The 17101-nt window shown below is 37.3% G+C and overlaps 2 protein-coding genes and 1 long non-coding RNA gene across 3 annotated transcripts; 2 read left to right on the forward strand and 1 right to left on the reverse strand.

Annotated features, from left to right (window-relative positions):
• Positions 1 to 96: 96 nt before the first annotated feature.
• LOC149654664 (RUS family member 1) lies at positions 97 to 1901 on the forward strand. The gene has a single exon (XM_089846231.1). The coding sequence runs from the start codon at positions 410 to 412 to the stop codon at positions 1775 to 1777; it is 1368 nt and encodes a 455-aa protein (XP_089702357.1). The 5' UTR covers positions 97 to 409; the 3' UTR covers positions 1778 to 1901.
• On the reverse strand, positions 1898 to 4974 carry bys (Bystin). Its single transcript, XM_089846233.1, has 6 exons — positions 4712 to 4974; positions 4421 to 4633; positions 4220 to 4352; positions 3524 to 3912; positions 3237 to 3445; positions 1898 to 2157 (listed from the first exon to the last, which is right to left on the reverse strand). Exons 1-6 carry the CDS (start codon positions 4856 to 4858, stop codon positions 1917 to 1919), a joined length of 1332 nt encoding a protein of 443 aa, XP_089702359.1. The 5' UTR covers positions 4859 to 4974; the 3' UTR covers positions 1898 to 1916.
• Positions 4975 to 5096: 122 nt separating this feature from the next.
• On the forward strand, positions 5097 to 13465 carry LOC149654666 (uncharacterized). The gene is made up of 4 exons (XR_016370695.1): positions 5097 to 6387; positions 6471 to 6636; positions 9991 to 10701; positions 10766 to 13465. It is a non-coding gene; the product is annotated as an uncharacterized LOC149654666 (long non-coding RNA).
• Positions 13466 to 17101: the final 3636 nt, after the last annotated feature.

Raw genomic sequence — 17101 nt, forward strand, 5'->3', positions numbered from 1 at the left:
TAAGGATAACTCTGATGAAAACAGATTAAAGTTAGTGTCTCAATCGATGAAATTTTATAGAATATCAGACGCAAACACAAAGGAAACCACAATTCAGCTGAGCTGATTTGAACTGAACTAATATCTCCATAAAATGGATGTATATTTTTAAGGAACTTTATCTTGAAAAATTAATGATTTTTATTATGGATTAATTAATTTTAACTATGATGAAAACTGATTAAAGTTGTGTCTCAATCGATGAAATTTTATAGAATATCAGACGCAAACTCAAAGGAAACCACAATTCAGCTGAGCTGATTTGAACTAAACTAATATCTCCCGACTTACTTAAGAACCGTCTGCTACTGGGGCTAATTATTTCAAAGGCTTAGCGACAACGATCTTAGTAATTAATTAACGTTTAAAAATGAACAATGAGCAATCAAACACACAGATTATCGCGATGGAACGATACGGTTCATCAAATTTACGCGCTAGACGATATTTAACCCAAAACTCTAACGAAAAGTTAATAATAATCGAATCTCGTCGCGACCATTTTCGAACCGTGTCAATACGTTCGTTTTTACGCGACGTATTTTTGCCTAAAGGATTCCCGAAATCAGTAAGCGAAGATTACATCGAGTATCAAATATGGGATAGTTTGCAAGCATTCTGCAGTTCCCTTACTGGGGGTCTTTCAACAAGAGCCGTTTTGAAGGGAGTGGGGGTCGGAAATGAAACTGCCACCGTTACCTCAGCTACAATAACGTGGCTACTTAAAGACGGATCGGGTATGCTGGGACGCATACTATTCACGTGGAAACGTGGAACCCAACTTGATTCGGATTGCAAAAAATGGAGGCTTTTCGCGGATGTCTTAAACGACGGTGCCCTATTCCTTGACTTAATCTCTCCAATGTTTCCAGCGTACTTTACGTTAACAGTCTGCCTATCTGGGATTATGAAATCTATAGTTGGGGTCGCGGGTGGCGCAACAAGAGCCGCGTTAACGCAACATCAAGCCATTGATAATAATATGGCTGATGTATCAGCTAAAGATGGGAGTCAAGAAACCCTAGTGAATCTAGTCGCCTTAATATGCAGTTTAATTATAATACCCACCGTAGCTGAGGATACCACAATGACCTGGGCATTATTTGTAATATTTACCGGGCTTCATCTCTATTGCAATTTTAAAGCGGTTAAAAGCGTTTGTATGAATGTTTTTAACGAAAATCGTTATGAAAACGCTGTTTTTAACTATGTTTCACGTGGCGATGTCGGAAAAGTCGAAACAATAAATAAAAGAGAGAATGTATGGATATCATTTCTTCCCGATAAAGTTTGCATCGAATTAGGCGCCCCATTATCGGAATTAGCAGTTTCAAAAAGCGATTTCAAATACCTGAGAAACAGCTATTCTAACGACTTATACTTTTTAAACTTGAAACAAAGTTTGAATGGTTTAAAGATTTCTATAACTTTACACGAAGAAAGTACGCAAGAGACTAAAATGGAAGCCATGTTCCAAGCACTAATGTTAAAATTAGCGGTATCAAAAAGTCAATTTAACAATCACGGAAGTCGATATAATTTAGATCAACTCTCATCATTAATTAAAAATGTGGATAAAAATAAAGAAAATATCATTAAATTATCTAAAAGGCTCGCTGAAACTCAATTTAAAGGGTTCTTGGATAATGCTAAGTTATGGGGATGGAACACGGAACGAGTGTTATTTAACATTGGGGATTGGCGCGCATCTTGGGATGTACTGCCAATTGCAAATTAAGCACTAACTATTAAATAGAATTATGTACTTACCTTGTATAACTATTTTTGTAAAACTAATTAATACTTTTGGTGGATGTTTTTTCTTTTTATTGGCATAAATTAATAAAAAAATACCTGGTTAAGCTGTTGTGTTGTTTTTATTTCATTTCAATGTCCCTTACTAAGGTACTAGATGATTCTGACATCTCACTATCACGACATTTTGATTGCTGTAATTCCCGCCTGACTTCCGCGGTTATTTGATGATGAATGTGAATCCTAAGGATTTCCAAAAGACCCTCTTTTTGTTCACTAGATAAGTCTTCTTTGTAGCGTTGTACAAACGTCAAAAGGGCCTGATGCCATAATACAGGTAACTCTCGTTTGTCCGTCTTAAAACTGCAGGATTGAGAGATGAGAAATATGTTTTAGAACGATTTATGGCAGTTAAGCCTTGGTTGAAGTTCTTTGTTCCCAAAGACCCAAACATCTATGATCACAGTTAAGCCTTGGTTAAAGTTCTTTGTCCTCAAACCTTGGAAACAAAGAACTTCAACAAAGTCATTTACCGAATTTTAAGCCAAAAATTACGCGCTCTTTAAATTGCATTTGCAGGGAAATTAATGTTTATTAGCGTGGTTTTGTCTACTTGCTGCCTAATTTGCGTAATTGTGTGGTGAATATTTTAGTTCTGAACAAAGTTCGTTAAGGGATTAGGGCCAAGGCTTAAAGTATGAATTTGCCCAATTGAAAGTTAGGTTTCAAGTTACAAATGCTATTATTAATTTGACAATACAACGAAATTGGCTATGATAAATTAAAATGAAATTTTCTATTACCTTATAAAAGTATTTGTCGCGAAAACATTAACTTTTACAACTTAAAACTAACAAACTGATAGCATGGCAAGCAACGTGAGTTAAACCATTTTGCAGCGTAGCCGAGGGCGCGCTTTAATAGTTGCGTTCAGGGATAATAACCGAAATCTAGCAAGTTACCACCCCTATGCTAACCGATTTTTTTGATAGGCTTAACTGAACGCACCCAAAAGTGGCGCCATTTTTATCCACAATATATGTAAAAAATTTTGATTTCCTTGCGTTCAGGGATAATAACCGAAATCTAGAAAGTTACCACCCCTATGCTAACCGATTTTTTTGATAGGCTTAACTGAACGCACCCAAAAGTAGCGCCATTTTTAACCACAACATGTAAAAAATTTTGATTTCCTTGCGTTCAGGGATAATAACCGAAATCTAACAAGTTACCACCCCTATGCTAACCGATTTTTTTTGATAGGCTTAACTGAACGCACCCAAAAGTGGCGCCATTTTTAACCACAAAATATGTAAAAGTTTTGATTTCCTAACTTTTACAATTAACAAAGATATCACAATATTTCCCGCTAATACTTACCTACCACAGAATTATTACACCCATAAAAACCTTCCCATACTATAATTAATTAAAAATTTTACCTCAAGAAATGATAGACAACGGCATCAATGACTCTGAAGGGCAAAGCGTATTTCTTATCTAAAAGAATCCTCAAGAAAATGCTATTAGCTCCTGAATAATCCATTTCTGCAATTTTAATAATTGCAGCACTTGAATGCAACACTGGAATTGAATTGCTGGCAATTACACTTCCAATAATCACCGCTTCTCTCAAGGAACATGATCGGGACTAAAATTTGAAAAAAAAAATTACACATTAAACTTATATTAATTAAAATATAATTAATTAATTAATTTAAATACTTACGTAACAAAGTGGTAGAATAATTCCCTTAAAAAATGCTCCAGGTTTAAAAAGAGCTTTCTTTAAAGCTTGATAAAGGTGAAAGTTCAGTTTCTTGAACTCGGCAATATCATCCCTGATTCTTGGCAAGAGAACTAAGTTGTAAAAACGTTGGGCCATTTTTTCTTTCAAGTTTGAAGCAAAGATTCTTGTCGCTTGATAAACTGCAGCCGCAGTCCAGCAATCTGGTTCCGTTAAATATAACACTTGTTCCCAGTTAGATAAAGCCGGGATGACTTTAAAAGCCTTCGGAAGTTTTCCGCTCCGATATCTTGATAAAACTTGTTTGACTCCTTTGTACATTTCAATTATTCTGGGATCTAAGTCGACCATGTCGATTACCGAGCCACCATCTGTGAAATTATTTAAATTTAATTATGGTTTTATAATTAGGCTTAGCCACAATTAGAATTATTCCTGATTAGCGCCACCAACCCATAGCGGCGACTTTGAGAACTACTGTAATCGGCAAGCCAATCAGAAGTCGCTAAAATCTAGTGACGTCGCTGACGGGCACTCTCGGGGTCTTACCAAAAATGACGTCACCAGATTTTAGCGACATCTGGTTGGCTTGCCGCTTATAGTAGTTCTCAAAGTCGCCGCTATGGGTAGATGGCGCTGATCAGGAATAAGGCTAATTAAAAAAATAAGTTAACTTACCAGAAACTTGGGATTGAATTTCAGTTTTCTTTTCTGTTAATTTCTCCATTATGATGTCAGCTAATGTACGACGGACTTGAGGTTCATCAACCATAAACATTTCTAGAGCTTTCTCGTCATCCTCATTGATTTCCTACCAAGAATGATTTACCTAAGTTTAATTTAATCACTTTTAACTAGTTTAATTATCAGAAAACTTACAATATTTTCATAGTAATTGGTATCTCCTTCATCCAAATCAGAACATACAGATTCATCATCGCTATCTTCGTCAACGTTTTTATTTGTAGTGAACCTTACAGGTTCTTTCATCTTTTTGTCTTTCTTTGACGAAGTTCCAAACTCCTCCTCAAGCTCTTCTTGTTGCTTCCGAGCTTGATTAAGAATTTTTTGGGATAGTTTACCATCGACATACTAAAGAAATTAACGTTAAACTTAATTTTCTTGCTTATAATTATAGTTAAACGCGATTAAAAATTGAAGGAAACTTACTTTGTCATCAACTTCATCTCGCTTTTTATTAGGCCTTGGCTGACGATCTGATGGGGTGACGAAAGAATCGGAAACAACTTGCTCGTCGAATGGAGTAACACGTTTATTTTTAGTTACGTCTAATTTAGATTTCTTAAATTTTCCCATTTTTATAAGTTTAATAATTAATAACAATTAAAACATATTTTGTAGACTAAATACTTCGTTGCCTCTCTTACACACGTGGTAGTGCAGACCGCAGCAGACGATAATAGCCCACTAGATCACGCACTCGACTCGACAACGCAAGCTGCTCACGCTATAGAAGCCATTCAATCGGCCGAAAAGCGCGACTTTTGGACTATCAGCAGGAAGTTAAGTTCAAAGGAACCCAAAATTAACATTGAGTTCTATCAGAAGTATATAATACTTCTCTTCGAGAGAAGTGTACCACAAAGAGGTGTAAGTGTAACGTCATTCTTCCCAACATCGGAACATTTGGAGCAAGGTTACTAAACCGAATCACATACCCGATAAATAGTTCCCTCATCATTTCTCTATTAGCGCTTATCTATTTGGCAAAACGCGTTTGCGGATTTTTGACCCACCCCAAGACGAGGTTTGTGGGTTGATTGCTGGGGATTTAGTGCCAAACAATTACAGAATTCATCTTACGGTGCGATGCCCATCTGAAGTTTGATGAGCGGGAAAGCAAACAAAAAGGGTGAGCCAGGGAAGAATGACGTTACATAACTGAAGTATTAAGAGGACACAGAGTGTCATCCTTCTTCTATTATCGCCTTCTGGTTCTATGGGAGGAGGCATAAGTTTATAAGATATGTTCCATAAGTGTGTCACTCGTTAATGAGAGCTTGTCATGAAGTGACGTAGGTGAAACGTCATAGATTCTTGTAAAGCGACGTGTAGTGATGCCTTGTCAAAGGCTTAGTACAGACTAAAGAGGATGATGGACTGCAATTCTCACGTCGTTCTTGAACTAGCTCTCATTAAGCCTCTAACATTACGAAGTATGGGTAGTGACATACTTATGGAACATATCTTATAAACTTATGGAGGAGGTAGGGTTTTTGGACAGATCTTTTGTCCTATTCATCCAAATGACCTGAAATTTTAATGAGACGTGTGTTTAGACGTGTTTTATTATTCTAAAAAGGATTCAAGCTTTTAGAGTCGATAGACCTTTTTAATAAAAATTAATTTCCAATGTCAAAATTGTAAATTCAGTACTTATAACCGTTTTCCAACATAAAAAACCCAACCCCATTCTTCTTGTCCAAAACATGCCTTTTAGAAAGTAAAAATTAATTAAGTTTCATAGGAATTAGTTTAATTATTATGATTTCAGGTTTCAACCTATTAGACAAACATGTTTATATTGTGGTTTTTCCAGCTGTAGGAATCCATAAACTCCGGTACCACTTTTTAAAAGTGGAGAAAAGTGTTTTGGGCTGTTTAGAAGACATTATTAAATTATAATTAACTAAATTATTAATTATATTCGAAAATAGAAACGATAAAATTGAAACGCACGCTCCCGCCATATTTTGAAGCCTGCCTAAGCCTAACTTCAGCAGCGCCATCTAGCGGTACGTGTTTGCGGGCTATCATTCAAGGTCGTTTTTGGGGTCGTTTTCCGTTAGAAGTGGCCGCTGCGATTTTCTGTCCGATATTTGCTGGTAAATATTTTGATTTTAATTATATTTTAAGGGTTAATTTGTATTAAATACCAATGTTTTATCGCAATCGATCGGAAATTAAGCGTCGCAAGTGGAAAATTTATGGTTAATCGTGCCAAATACGTTTGGTAATTACGACCAAGGCTTAGTGGGCCCACGTTGCCGTTGGCAGTGCAGCCTGCAGGTGTTACTACGACCAAGGCTTATTATCCTATGTCTTTGTTGGCTTGAAGATTGATATCTTTCCAGGTAAATATTTTATTTATATATTAAGGGTTAATTTAGATTAAATACCAAAGTTTTATCGCAACCGAATGGAAATTAAGATTACCCCCATTCCGCTATCAATATTAAACAATATCCAGGGTTGTCTCTCCGTCTCCGACACCAAATCCCAACTAGACTCCGAGCACTGAGTTGTAAAGGGAAGTACGACTTTCTATTCTTGGTTGGTATTCCCTAACAACGCGTCGCAAATATTTTCACCTTTTAAGCTTGTTCATAAACATACCCTCCATAGGAATAGCAGTACACCCAACTTTGGAGTCTCGTAACTCTGGTTCTACTAGAGATACGGGGATGCCCCTTGAGTATATTATAGTCCTACTTGCCCCCATACAACCATACTAAAAACCTAGGGTTACGACAAACAGGGGCTGAGTAATTAAGCAAAATGTTCATAAACATACCCTCCATAGGAATAGCATTATACCCAACTTTGGAGTCTCGTAACTCTGGTACTACTAAAGATATGGGGATGCCCCTTGAGTTTATTATAGTCCTACTTGCCCCCATACAACCATACTAAAGACTTGGGATGAAGAAAGAGGAAGAGTAATTAGGCAAAACTTTCACAAAAACACCCCCTACATAGGAAAAGCTTTACACTAAATTTTGTAGGCTCATAACTCTGGTACTACTAAACATATGGGGATGCCCCTTGAGTATGTTATAGCAGGGCTCCCACCAGGTCCCTGAAAGTCCCTAAACTCCCTATTTTCCTGCAAGGTCCTTAATGTACCCTAAAATTGGTATTCGGTCCTTAAATCACCCTATTTTCCCATAAACATCAGAAAAGGTATCTATTTAGTATTTAGTAGTCAGGCAAGGAGAGATAACAAAAAACTAGTCCTTGGGACCAGTGACCCCCTAGTCCCCGAAATAATTAACTGGTCCCAGTCTTTGTCCTCCTATAGATTTGCAGTTAATAAACTGGTCCCAGTCTTTGTCCTCCTATAGATTTGCAGTTAATAAACTGGTTCCAGCCTTTGTTCTCCTGTAGATTTGCAATTAATAAACTGGTCCCAAGGACCAGTAACCCCATGCAATACTTCTAGAATTGAAAAAATAGTCCAAGCAATTAATAAACTGGTCCCTAGGACCAGAGGAAGTGCGCTGCTATTTTCACATAATAAGGACATTTTGTTTTACCAGTGGTCCCTTTTTGGTTCCTACTTTTAAAATTCAGGTCCCTATTTTACCCTATTTCAATCGTGAAAAGTCCCTTTTTCCCCTATTTATTTTTGAGATTTCGGTGGGAGGGTGGGCGCCCTGTTATAGTCCTACTTGCCCCCATCCAACCATACTAAAAACCTAGGGTTAAGACAAACAGGGGCCGAGTAATTAAGCAAAATGTTCATAAACATACCCTCCGTAGGAATAGCATTATACCCAACTTTGGAGGTTCATAACTCTTGTACTACCTTTCAGTATGTTATAGTCCTATTTGCACCCCCCCCCTCTCCAACAATACTAAAATCTTGGGGATATAGTAAATAGGAGCTAAGTAATTGAGGAAAATATTCACTAACATAGCCCCTCCATAGGAATAGCATGGCATCCAACTTTGGAGGTTCGTAACTCTGGTTCTACTAGAGATACAGGGATACCCTTTCATTATGTTATAGTCCAATTTATCCCCCATCCAACCATACTAAAATCTTGGGGATCTAGTAAATAGGAGCTAAGTAATTGAGGAAAATATTCACTAACATAGCCCCTCCATAGGAATAGCATGGCATCCAACTTTGGAGGTTCGTAACTCTGGTTCTACTAGAGATACAGGGATACCCTTTCATTATGTTATAGTCCAATTTATCCCCCATCCAACCATACTAAAATCTTGGGGATCTAGTAAATAGGAGCTAAGTAATTGAGGAAAATATTCACAAACATACCCCCCTCCATAGGAATAGCATTGCACCCAACTTTGTAGGCTCGTAACTCTGGTTCTACTAGAGATACGGGGATGCCCTTTCAGTATATTATAGTCCAATTTATCCCCCATCCAACCATACTAAAATCTTGGGGATCTAGTAAATAGGAGCTAAGTAATTGAGGAAAATATTCACAAACATAGCCCCCTCCATAGGAATATCATTGCAGCCAACTTTGTAGGCTCGTAACTCTGGTTCTACTATAGATACAGGGATACCCTTTCATTATGTTATAGTCCAATTTATCCCCCTTCCAACCATACTAAAATCTTGGGGATCTAGTAAATAGGTGCTAAGTAATTGAGGAAAATATTCACAAACATAGCGCCCTCCATAGGAATAGCATGGCATCCAACTTTGGAGGTTCATAACTCTGGTACTACCTTTCAGTATGTTATAGTCCTATTTGCACCCCCCCCCCTCCAACAATACTAAAATCTTGGGGATCTAGTAAATAGGAGCTAGGTGATTGAGGCAAATATTGACAAACATAGCCCCCTCCATAGGAATAGCATTGCACCCAAGTTTGGAGGTTCGTAACTCTGGTTCTACTAGAGATACAGGGATACCCTTTCATTATGTTATAGTCCAATTTATCCCCCTTCCAACCATACTAAAATCTTGGGGATCTAGTAAATAGGAGCTAAGTAATTGAGGAAAATATTCACAAACATAGCCCCCTCCATAGGAATAGCATTGCACCCAACTTTGGAGGGCCGTAACTCTGGTTCTACTAGAGATACGGGGATACCCTTTCAGTATGTTATAGTCCAATTTATCCCCCATCCAACCATACTAAAATCTTGGGGATCTAGTAAATAGGAGCTAAGTAATTGAGGAAAATATTGACAAACATAGCCCCCTCCGTAGGAATAGCATTGCACCCAACTTTGTAGGCTCGTAACTCTGGTTCTACTAGAGATACGGGGATACCCTTTCAGTATGTTATAGTCCAATTTATCCCCCATCCAACCATACTAAAATCTTGGGGATCTAGTAAATAGGAGCTAAGTAATTGTGGAAAATATTCACAAACATAGCCCCCTCCATAGGAATAGCATTGCACCCAACTTTGGAGGTTCATAACTGTGGTTCTACTAGAGATACGGGGATACCCTTTCAGTATGTTATAGTCAGGGCCGGATTAAAGGGGGGGCGAGGGGGTACTCGCCCACGGGTGCAACGCTTGTTGGGGGCACAATTGAGTTAAACTATTCCCCCCTTAGCAACATTTGCTGTTCCTATTTTTTTCGACTTAAGGGGGCGCGCATTATCCTGGCCCCCGGTTGCAAAATTGCTTAATCCGGCCCTGAAAATACTTGTGTCATTTAAGTTGTTAATAATTTTAATCTGTATTTGATTGTTTCAATTTTATTTTTTTTTAAAGCTACCATCTGTTTCCAAAGGAGAAATTTATGTTGGATTCTAGAATCAATAACTATTTTTTTGGCAAAAGGCACCCAATATTATTCAGGTCAAGGAACCCATTACAATCCCCTTCTTAATTGAGGTCTACACTTTGATTTTATCCGTGAAAGGGAATCTCATTAGCGAAAAAGACTATTTAGACAGCCTGTGAGACATTTAGGCAATTATTAGGGTATTTAGTTTATTATTTATTATTCTATTTATTGTTAGAAGGGAAGCGGCTTTGTGTCCTTGAAGTTTTAGGGATTTTTCTTTTCGCCAGGACATAAATAAAATCTTACTTATGGAATAGGTGAACACTGGTCCGAGCCCTCCCTTTTAAGAATAATGAACGCGTAATCAGGATTTCAAGGGTGAGATTCCCTTTGCGGTGTTAAGGTATCTAGTTTATGCTTTTAATTATAAATATTTTATTTTATTTGGCAACTCCTTGAGGGAGTTTTGTAGGATTTAAATAAATTTCTGATTTATGTTTAAGGTAGAAGGTTGCTTATACGCTTTGTCCTTTAAAAGTAAACACCATTTTAAGCGGGGTTTAAGGCGAGGCTTAGCTTTTTACGCTATTCTTTCCCTATTACTGTTACGAGTGTGCCTTTTATGCCAAAAAAATAGTCATTTGTCTTCTGCCTGAACATTTTGTGAAAATACTCGACTGGATTTTCTAATTAAGGTAATTAATTTCAAGTTATTCGTGTGCCTTTTTCCAAATAGTAATTCGAATTTTTCTTGCGCAGGAAGAAGTGGACGACAGCGAGTGGACTCTCATTGGAAATCCCATGCTAAGGACGACAGCGAGTGGACACTCATTGGAAATCCCATGCTAAGGACGACAGCGAGTGGACTCTCATTGGAAATCCCATGCTAAGGACGAAGTGGACGACAGCGAGTGGACTCTCATTGGAAATCCCATGCTATGGACGACAGCGAGTGGACTCTCATTGGAAATCCCATGCTATGGACGACAGCGAGTGGACTCTCATTGGAAATCCCATGCTAAGGACGAAGTTTCCTGGTTTTGGGGGCTCTACAGCGGGCCTTAGTTTAAATTTTACGTTTCCCGATTTGTCCCAGGGACTTGTAAAATTTAAATTGGGCTCGCAAGGCTTACTTTGGGGGTGGTAGCTTAAGTTTAAAATTAAAGTTTCGATATTATGGAAGGAACAAAAATAGTCGAAAAACACTTGGGGTAGTTTTTTTGATATTTTTTATGCTTATTTTTACAATTTTTTTGATTTTTTTAAATTTTTTAATAATTTTAATAAAAAATTAATTTTTTTTTGAAAAAAAAATTTTTTATTGTATTATTTTCTTTATTTTTTGTAAAAATTATGAAAAAAGGGGTCAAAAAAAACTCCCTAAGTGTTGAGTTTTAAAATTTAAAAAAAAAGAAACCAAGTGTAGTATCAAAAAAAATTCAAGAAAAGAAAGAACGAGGTTTAAGGCAAAATTTATTCAATAAGAAACAAAAAAACCAAGTGTTTACAAAAATTTCGAACAAAAAAATTATTAAAGAGTTTGGTAAATTAAAGTTTGAACGCAAAAAAATAATAAGTAGTTACAAATAAAAGTTGCAAGCAAAAAACTAAGTTAAATGGTTACATGTAAAATTTGCAAGTAAAATAAGATGTATTTTGTGTCTTCTAGCTCCGATGATTTTCTCCGCATCTTCGAGTCAATGTTGAGAGAGATAGCAAGTCCAGAAGAAGACATCGTGTAACGGAATCCAACCAAGAATTGTCATCAGGAATGATACATAGCGAGTCCAGAACAGCGGAAATCATCGTGCAACATCAATCCAACAAAGAATGTCATCAGGAATGATAAGTCATCTGGAATGATCCGTCTAGAAATGACCAGCGACAGAAAAATCCAAGAATATCAGCTGCATCTATAAATGAAAACATATTAATAACACATCTTAAACTATTGCCTACTTTTGGGCCCAACAAAATGGATTTAAATAATATAAGAAAAAACCCTTAACTAATTTTAGGGAAACTGCCTTTTAGTTTTAAATTAAATATGTAGCTTGATAATGAAAATAATTTAAAATATCCCCTAATTTAAATTAAAGAAAACTGGCCTTTTAAAATTATTCCCACAGATAGACCCCGTAAATAACTAGAATTAAATAGGACTAGGTTTAGTTAGGCTTAGGGTAAAGGTCCTCGTGTCTTAAAATGATCTCTGCGGGACTTGATTTTCGAAAATCTGTCGCTTTAGCTCTAAATTAATTAATAATAGCCTCTAAACTAGTTTTAGGAAAACCTGCTATTTATTTATTTTAAAACTATTCCCACAGATAGACCCCATAAATTACTAAATTAAATAGGAGAGACTTAATTAGGCTTAGGGCAACATTCCTCGTGTCTTAAAATGATATCTGCGGGACTTTATTTTCGAAAATCTGTCGCTTTAGCTCTAAATTAATTAATTATAGCCGCTAAACTAATCTTAGGAAAACCCTGCTATTTATTTTAAAATTATTCCCACATATAGACCCCGTAAATAACTAGAATTAAATAGGACTAGGTTTAATTAGGCTTAGGGCAAAGGTCCTCGTGTTTTAAAGTGATCTGTGCGGGCCTTTATTTTCGAAAATCTGTCGCTTTAGCTCAGAATTAATTAATAATAGCCCTAAACTAATTTTATGAAAACCTGCTATTTATTTATTTTTAACTATTCCCACAGACAGAATCCCGTAAATAACTAGAGTTTAAACGTGACAACTCTTAATTAGGCTTAGGGCAAGGGTCCTCGTGTTCGGCGGGACTTGATTTCCGAAAATCTGTAGCTTTAGCTCAGAATTAATTAATAATAGCCCCTAAACTTATTTTAGTTAAACCCCTGCTATTTATTTAATTTTAAACTATTCCCACAGATAGACCCCGTAAATAACTAGAGTTTAAACGTGACAAGGTTTAATTAGGCTTAGGGCAACGGTCCTCGTGTTCGGCGGGACTTGATTTCCGAAAATATGTCGCGATATCTCTAAATTAATTACGTCCCCCGTTTAATATCTTTAAATAATATCTATTTAACTAATTATTAAGGGATTCTCTCTTGTCCAACATCTCGTTGTAAAATTTTATTTATGTTACTTGATTTTTAATAAATAAATAAAAATTACTAACATTTAACACTACCTAATTAATTTAAATACTTGAAATAAAATAAATAATTTAAGGGGAGCTAGATGAGTTTGGATTATTGTAAAGGTTAGGCTTACGGACTGTTAAAGCACCACGAGGCGAAGCAATGGCCACCAGATAAGTTGAAGAGCTTCGAATTCAGCTTGCGTCCTCGGCAAAAACGATCAGTGAAATGGCGGAACGATGAAGAATCGACTTCAAAAGCCGGCATCACGATCACCATCAGCTGAGCGGGAAAGGTTTCTCCGAGCGACCTTCTTCGACGGCTTCCAGGGAACGAAATGAACCGGTTGACCTATGCCTGCAACTTACAACTGCGTAAATTTCCTGCGTCGGGGGGCGCTAAAAGCGGACTCGGGTGCACCATATCCCGGGCACGAAATTCAAATAGCTGAACACTGCTAGGCCTAAATGAATGAACGCTAGGCCTATATGAATGAACGCTAGTCCTAACTGAAACGACAATCATTACCTTTTACCATTAACATCTGTCGTGACGTCACAAGTCAATAACCTCGTCTACGTCATAGGTGACGTCACCGGATATGACGTCATGACGCGTCACCGGATATGACGTCATGACACGTCACCGGATATGACGTCATGTCGCGTCACCGGATACGACGTCATGACACGTCACCGGATATGACTTCATGTCGCGTCACCGGATATGACGTCATGACACTTCACCCCCTGCTGTGACCCCCTGCTGTTTCCATACTGTTACCCCCCTGCTGTGACCCCCTGCTGTTTCCATACTGTTACCCCCTGCTGTTACCCCCTGCTGTGACCCCCTGCTGTTACTGGATTTGACGTCATAGCAAAAATTTACCATGCTTTAGATGTCAGTAAATACGTAACTACGTATACAGCGCCCCTAACGGCAATTTATGAACTATATATTGCTTACACGAAAGTCTAGCAGAATTTATCATGCTTTAGATGTCAGTAAATACGTAACTACGTATACAGCGCCCCTAACGGCAATTTATGAACTATATATTGCTTACACGAAAGTCTAGCAGAATTTATCATGCTTTAGATGTCAGTAAATACGTAACTACGTATACAGCGCCCCTAGTGGCAAATGTGTTAATGCTTAATTATCCGTTCATAATGATAATAATAATAACCCATAGCCCCTAAGTAACACCAAATCCCTATCCCGTTTAAAAGCACTAACGAGTTTTTAGTGAGTAGCCCCTCGATGATTACTCGTAATCCAGAGGCAACCTTTAATCCAAATCCATTTTAAATGGCTTTTTAAAAGCATCAATAGAAATCACCAATGAAAGAAAATTTTCATTAGTGAATAGCCCCTCGACGCACTGCCTTTAACAGTGCTAAAAAGTGATTTATTTATTTATGATAATATGTATGCCTGTAACTTTATTGAAAAGAAAAGCAATAAAAATGAGATTCATTAAATCGACGAACAATTATTTCATTTTATTTATTCTATAGTACATTTATAAAGTATAAACAAAAGTATATGTGTTTAAAAACAGAAAGTACGCTTCGTTGAAACTTGCTGGAGCCGTGTAATATGAGAAGGCTCCCTTTATTCCACAATAGTGTCGACGTACCTTCCCGAACGTGGCACAGAGAACAAGCCGTGAATGTAGCATCAATGAAAATCCTATATGAAGGAAAATTGTCATTAGTGTTTAGCCCCTTTAATACAGGTACAGAAAGTTTTAGTTTACAGAAATTGAACCAATAACAACCTATCGATTTTCTTCGACTTTATGGTCAACTTCAATTCATTTACTTCTGTTATAATTATTATAGTGCGACACAAATAGAAAACTTGAATGATTACCCCCCCCCCATGCGCACCCTTTAACAGTGCAAAAAGGATTAATCGTAACGCTTAAGTAAACCCTTAATTGAAGTGCAGAAAACCAGACTGATCGGTAACTCGATGCACTATCATTACCCGTACCTAAAAATCTGAGTGAATATCCCCTAGATGCGCTATCTTTAACTGTGCTAAAACGATTGCCCGTAATCTGTAAATCAATAATTTACCTTCTTTTATAATTGTTATAGTGCGACACAAACAGAAAACTTGAGTGAGTAGCCCCACGATGCGCAGCCTTTAAAGTGCTAAAACAATTACCAGTATCGCATACCTAAACCTTAATTGAAGTACAGAAAATCTGAGTGATTAGCTCCTCGTTTCCCTAACCTAAAACATAATTACCTGGACTGTATTCCTTACTTTAAATTTACTTATGATAAAATTGTAATATACTATATTAAATTTATAAAGATACTATATACTTCCTTTTGCTTTTAAAATTATTCTCGCTTTCACGTAACTTCTGGGTATTTCGTTTTACCACTGTTAAAAGATGCGCATCGTGGGGCTACTCACTCACGTTTCCGTTCGTGTCACACTATATAAATATAATAGTAGTAAAAAAAAAATTGAAGTAATGATTTTAGAACAGTTGAAGGTAGCGCATCGAGTGACTATTCACTCATATATTCTGTACGCCTGTTTAGTACGGTACGATGTGGTTACTATTACGAGCCCAGCGCTTGGGTCGTCTTGTTTAAATTAATTTTTGGGGCCCTTTTGCGAACTGGAAGAGCTTACTACTATTACTAGAAGCAGAAGGGGATAATTGAAGAAGGATGACACTCTGTATCCTCTTAATACTTCAGTTATGTAACGTCATTATTCCGTGGCTCACCCTTTAAGTTTGCTTTCCCGCTCATCAAACTAAAAATGGGCATCGCACCGTAAGATGAATTCTATAATTGTTTGACGTTAAATCCCCAGCAATCAACCCACAAACCTTGTCTTGACGAGGGACAAAAATCCGCAAACGCGTTTTGCCAAATATTTAAGCGCTAATATAGAAATGATGAGGGAACTATTTATTGTGTATGTGATTCGGTTTAGTAACCTTGCTCTACATGTTCCGATGTTGGGAAGAATGACGTTACACTTACCCCGCTTTGTGGTACACTTCTCTCGAAGAGAAGTATTATATACTTCTGCTAGAAGTAAGATAAGGGACTAGAAGTAAAGTACTCTAGCATTGGTAATAGTCTCCTGGCACTAGTGAACAAATTTGAGGATTTTATGCCTCTTCCATCGCGCCTACACTAGAGAGAAAAAAATTGGTCGAGTTACAAAAACATTTCCTATCCCCTTCCCCTCAACCAAAAGCCGTGGAACACGGACGCGGGTGCTTGAATCTAATTCGGCTGTCTCACGTTTGGGAGGGTAAATTCAGAAACCGCTACCAGAGGGCCAACCGTTTGTGTCTTATCAAGAATATTCACTTTCGCCAAGTGAAGAATTTGGTTACCTCGATACTTCTAGTCCATTATTTTACTTCTGCTATTACTATAGAGAGCTTTCAGATGGGATAGTAGTACGTCACACCCTCCCAAGTCTTACCGCTATCCAGGTAGCCATATTGGTTGGGTGGTCTCAGCTTCATTCCTGCTTTAAACCCACCAATATGGCAGCGTAAATTATGTCACGAGACTCAGCTCCTCCTCCAACTGAAAGCTCTCTATTACGCTCGTCCCTCTTTTATATCCTATCCCTCTCTTGGATACTGATAAAAAATTAATGCATTTAAAAAAACACAAGAAGCTTCAGAATGTCATCGAACAAGCAGAGTGCCGCTGTGAGGAAGCTTTTTTCTCCTTGGCCCTCGAGTTCACCTTCCCGGAAATCCCGACAAGGAAAGGCCTGATAGCAAAAACATTGTATCTTAATTTATGCCCTTTTAATCTGCATATAATTTTTTAAAAAAAGTTAATTTTATCAACGAATCAAGGTCAGTAAAATATTTAAGACGCCATTTTCATATGCTTTTATCATCATCGTTATGCCTAATTAGCAAATTCTCTTTAAATGATAATTTCGAAATGAAATTAGGGTAAAGATAA

The sequence above is a fragment of the Phalangium opilio genome, unplaced genomic scaffold (genome assembly GCF_054372755.1).
Source record: "Phalangium opilio isolate 3A_F unplaced genomic scaffold, DU_Popi_V2 ptg000079l_1, whole genome shotgun sequence".
NCBI classification, from domain to species: domain Eukaryota; kingdom Metazoa; phylum Arthropoda; class Arachnida; order Opiliones; family Phalangiidae; genus Phalangium; species Phalangium opilio.

Coding starts and splice junctions, on each gene's coding strand:
- LOC149654664 (XM_089846231.1), top strand. CDS start 410: ATGAACAATGAGCAATCAAACACACAGATTATCGCGATGGAACGATAC.
- bys (XM_089846233.1), bottom strand. CDS start 4,858: ATGGGAAAATTTAAGAAATCTAAATTAGACGTAACTAAAAATAAACGT. Junction 4,353..4,420: donor CCAATTACTATGAAAATATT/GTAAGTTTTCTG, acceptor CATTCTTGGTAG/GAAATCAATGAGGATGACGA. Junction 3,913..4,219: donor AATTCAATCCCAAGTTTCTG/GTAAGTTAACTT, acceptor ATAATTTCACAG/ATGGTGGCTCGGTAATCGAC.